This window comes from Mus pahari, chromosome 14 (genome assembly GCF_900095145.1).
Source record: "Mus pahari chromosome 14, PAHARI_EIJ_v1.1, whole genome shotgun sequence".
Taxonomy (NCBI): domain Eukaryota; kingdom Metazoa; phylum Chordata; class Mammalia; order Rodentia; family Muridae; genus Mus; species Mus pahari.
The window spans coordinates 26,184,759-26,189,165 of NC_034603.1; the positions used below are offsets into that span (position 1 = coordinate 26,184,759).

Consider the following 4,407-nt stretch of genomic DNA (forward strand, 5'->3'; position numbering starts at 1 on the left):
TCGGATGCAGTAAGAAATTGTGCCAGTTTAGGAAAAGGTTGGAGTTCTCCTTGAGGGCCCACGGCTTACACTCTTCCTCTTCTTAGGAGGTTATCTCATCGGGGGAGGACCCAGCTCGCAGCTTCGTTTGAACTCACTCACCTTTTGAAGGTGATCATCCCTACATAGAGTTGCAATTTTAGATCTTGTGGTTTAAAGGTTTTGTTGTTGTTGTTTTTACTTTTGTTTTTGTTTTTGTTTTTTGAGACAGGGTTTCTTTGTGTAGCCTTGGCTGTCCTGGCAGTCACTCTGTAGACCAGGCTGGCCTCGAACTCAGAAATCCGCCTGCCTCTGCCTCCCAAGTGCTGGGATTAAAGATGTGTGCCACCACTGCCCAGCCAGACAGTAGCTTTGAAAATAAGAATTCAACTGACACAAGACACACGCCTTTGACAGTTTCCCAGAGGGAAGGTCTGATCCACCTTTCCCACAGCTGAGTCAGAATTGTTAGAACCATGTCAGAAAAGAAGTTCAGAACACAGGCTCACTGAGGGGGCACACTCTAACTCCAGGGAGCCATGTCCATCTCTTATAGGCAGCCCTGTGATGATCCTTTGGGGCTTGGGAACCTGGTGATCTATCATACACATTTTGGGGACTGTTTGTTATATAAGGTTTCAGGCTCCCAATCTTTGGTCTTCCACAATGGTGCTTAGCTAAGGGTTTTCTCATGACAGACAGTCTATCCACCTCAAATAGTGGTGGAAATGGAAAAAAGCCAATGTGGTGGCCAGGTCTATGTCATCTGTGTGCATGGCAATCCCACTGACTGAAGGGAAGGGAGGTGACTCGGGCAGACATTCAGCCTGTGTCATTCTCTGAGTGAGAGGTTTTAGTACCTGAGGGGTATTTGCAGGCCAGCAGGAAGAGTGGCAGGCAAACTTGGGAGGACCTGTGACTAAGGCTCTTTTTGGTAGGGGAGTGCCCGGTACATTGCGTCATAGGTCCAGTGATAAATCTTCCTCAGATCAAGGGTTATGGCCAGTCCTCCTTCATCCCTAGGCATTCGCTTACCTGCCCTATCCATAGCTATGTTCCCAGGCTGGCTGGCTCTCATCTTCTTGTCTGTGCTGAGCTTGGATACCCAGGCCTTCAACAGCAAGCTTGTCAAGTGCTTTGAGGATCCGCAGTATGAAGAGCTGCTGCAGCTGGCTCGAAATGGACTGGGACAGACAGCCGAGAGGAAGCAAGTGGTGGTGATTGGGGCAGGCATGGCTGGGCTCACTGCTGCCAAGGTCTTGCAGGATGCCGGCCACCAGGTATGTGATGGGGCAGGGGAATCTCTTGTGGGAAGATTAGGCTCTGGATAGTGAGGCAGAAGCCCAAGCTATGGACATTCCTGGGAGCTGGGGCCAAATGAAGCTCTAGGGTTCTAGGGTAGCTGGGGCAGGAGGGCAGATAAGCTTGTGTAATAACAAAGACCAACCGGAGTTCAAATCCCAGCAACCACGTGGTGGCTCATAACCATCCTTAACAAGATCTGACACCCTCTTCTGGAGTGTCTGAAGATAGCTAGTGTACTTACATATAATAAATAAATAAATCTTTAAAAAAAATAACAAAGACCAAGTTTCAGAAAGAGGCAGGAAGAAGCTAGTGCTGTTGCTTAGTGATAGGGGGAGGAAAGCCCTGTGGTTTCCATCCTCAGTACTGAAAAAGGAAGGAAAGGAGGAAGGGAGAGAGGGAGGGAGGGATGGAGGAAGGGAAGAAGGGATGAAGGGTTGGAGGGGAGGATGGAGGCAAGGAGGGATGGAAGAAAAGAGGGAGGAAGAGATGTATAATGGAGGGATGGAGGGAAGAAGGATGGGAGAGAAGGAAGGAGAGAAGAAAGGAAGGAGGGAGGGAGGAAGGGAGATAGGGAAAAGGGAAGGGAAGGAAGGAAGGAAGGGAAGGAAGGAAGGAAGGGAAGGATAAAGGGAGGGAAGAGTGGGGAGGGAGACGTGAATGGATGGATGGAGGGATGGAGGACTATGAAGGGTAGTAAATCTGGGTCTGCCACAGGAGGGGAGAATGTTGTGTGGAGTGTATGTGACAAGCCCCATTGCTGTGTGGAGTGTATGTGACAAGCCCCGTTGCTGTGTGGAGTGTATGTGACAAGCCCCNTTGCTGTGTGGAGTGTATGTGACAAGCCCCGTTGCTGTGTGGAGTGTATGTGACAAGCCCCGTTGTTGTGTGGAGTGTATGTGACAAGCCCCATTGTTGTGTGGAGTGTATGTGACAAGCCCCGTTGTTGTGTGGAGTGTATGTGACAAGCCCCATTGAGTTTATTACAGAGCTCTCTTTCCAGGTGACCGTGCTGGAGGCCTCAGGGCGGGTAGGTGGCAGAATCGAGACTCACCGAGTTCCTGGAGCACACTGGTATATAGAGCTGGGTGCCATGAGGATCCCTATCAATCACAGGTACTCTCGAGGACAGAAGTGGCAAAGAAGGCAGGCTAGGATCAGGGCTGTCACACCAAGAGGCCAATGCAGACATCGGATGGATGCAAGCAAGCCCAGGGGTTAGCATCTGACCCAACTCATTTGCCGGCTCCAGGACTGCTTAGGAGTCTCTCCCAGCCTTGGGGTTTAACCCACGTGAGAAGACAACTGTACTCAGTTTGTCTGCCAAGCAGTTTGGGTTGAGGATCACAGGCGATGGGTGGTCCAAGATAAACCTGCTGCGAAGTCAAAAGCAACGTAACTGAGTTTGCAAGTGACAGGAAGCCTAGCGCCCTCCCAGGAGGGCCTTTCTGAATGGGTGAGAGGTTTGGAGAATGCAGCTAGGTTAGGGAGTAGTGAACATAGCCTCCAGGAAGGATGGCTCCAAGGACACACTCCAGGGACCGGGACACACCCCCCTCACTGGGCCTCCAGGGACTGGAGTAGGCTCATTTGAAAATGTGAAGGTTGCAGATTCCACGCAAAGTGGCAGAGATCTCCGCCAGCTTAGAGGGTCACTAGTAGGGTGTCTCGGCCTCATAGTTGCTAGTCTTATGTGATAACCAAGGCCCCTAGCATCCCTTTCACTGGAGGAAGGGCCAGGGTGGTCTTGGTGAATCCAAGGCAGGCAGGAAGTAAGCCCAGGGAACAAGAGGCATTGCGCTGTCGGCTCTCAGAGCCTGAGGATTCTCTGATCCCCTTCCACAGGCTTTCTCATGAGCTCATCAAAAAATTTGGCCTGATGCTAAAGGAATTCTGCCCTTGCAACAACCAGACCTGGGTGCTGGTCAACGGAGTTCGGCAGCGCTCGGGGGCAGTGCAGGCCGACCCTAGCCTGCTGGGTTACTCTGTGAGAGCTGACGAGGTGGGGAAGACGGCAGAACAGCTCTTTGATGCTTCACTGAGAAAGGTAAGACAAAATGTGGGGGAACCCTCCTCTTCCCTCAGAGCCACCTGGCAGAAACACCCTCAAGGTCTTCTGGTTCCCCAGGGAAGAGCTTTGAGTCAACCCCAGATCCATGAGTATGGGAAGCCTACACCAGATTGGCCATTGTTGCCTCCCTCCCTCCCTCTTGTGACTGTCCTGTGTCAGTCACTGGCTCTTCAGGGAGTGTCTTCTTGGACCCCAGACATCTGTGCATATACAGATATGTACAGAGCCGTTACCATGCTATCATCATGGTGGGACAAGTTCATTGCAGAGAGAGACCTACCAGTTGGATTCTGGGGTCGAATGCTTTGTGTGGCCCCTTGACAATGATTTGCGGGCTCCCTTCTCCTCTCTGTATTTCCAGAGCCTCTTGTTCCCAGGTTGTTGTGAGGCTTAGGTGACTGGAATATGTCCCAGTGATAAGATGGTGGCAGCCGCAGGACCAGTGCTTAGACCACAGTTGTCATCATGACTCAATGGGTTGTCAAGGAAGAACAATAAGCAGCAGTCTGTCTGAACCGCCTGCCCACCTTTTTGGCCTGGCCCAGCAGTGACCATGCCTTTGTCTCATCTGACCCATGGCCTGGAGGGACCTCAGTATGACGATGAATGAGCTCAGTGGGAAGAGAGAGCACTTCCTGGAGGCTTTGGCCCAGGTGTCCCCTAGTGTTGTTGGGCTCACTCAGGGTCAGCATGCGCAGTCTCTCTCAGCAGCTCTGTGAGGCCAGGCCCTCTGGCTCCTACATGCTTCACAGTTGCTTAGAAGTCCACAGAAATGTCAATGCAGGACAAGGCAGTAGACTCCTCTGACAGGGGAGCCTGACAGGGGAGCCTGCACACCTGCCTTTGTATGCTTGGTGTCTATTCAAGGAGAGGAGAGATTCCTACCACGCCAGGTTTAGGATACAGTTCTGGATCCCAGGGTTCATATAAAGTCACACACACACACACACACACACACACACACACACACACACACACACACACTACCACACACATTACACACACCACACACA

The 4,407-nt window shown here is 51.6% G+C and overlaps 1 protein-coding gene across 1 annotated transcript in view; it reads left to right on the plus strand.

Moving 5' to 3' along the window:
* Positions 1-1,016: 1,016 nt before the first annotated feature.
* Positions 1,017-4,407, plus strand: part of LOC110331259 (L-amino-acid oxidase-like) — an 8,248-nt gene continuing 4,857 nt past the window's right edge. The window contains exons 1-3 of the mRNA XM_021211727.1: positions 1,017-1,298; positions 2,327-2,439; positions 3,169-3,370. Of these exons, the coding sequence (XP_021067386.1) occupies positions 1,017-1,298; positions 2,327-2,439; positions 3,169-3,370 (597 nt within the window). The remainder of the gene's footprint in view (positions 1,299-2,326; positions 2,440-3,168; positions 3,371-4,407) is intronic.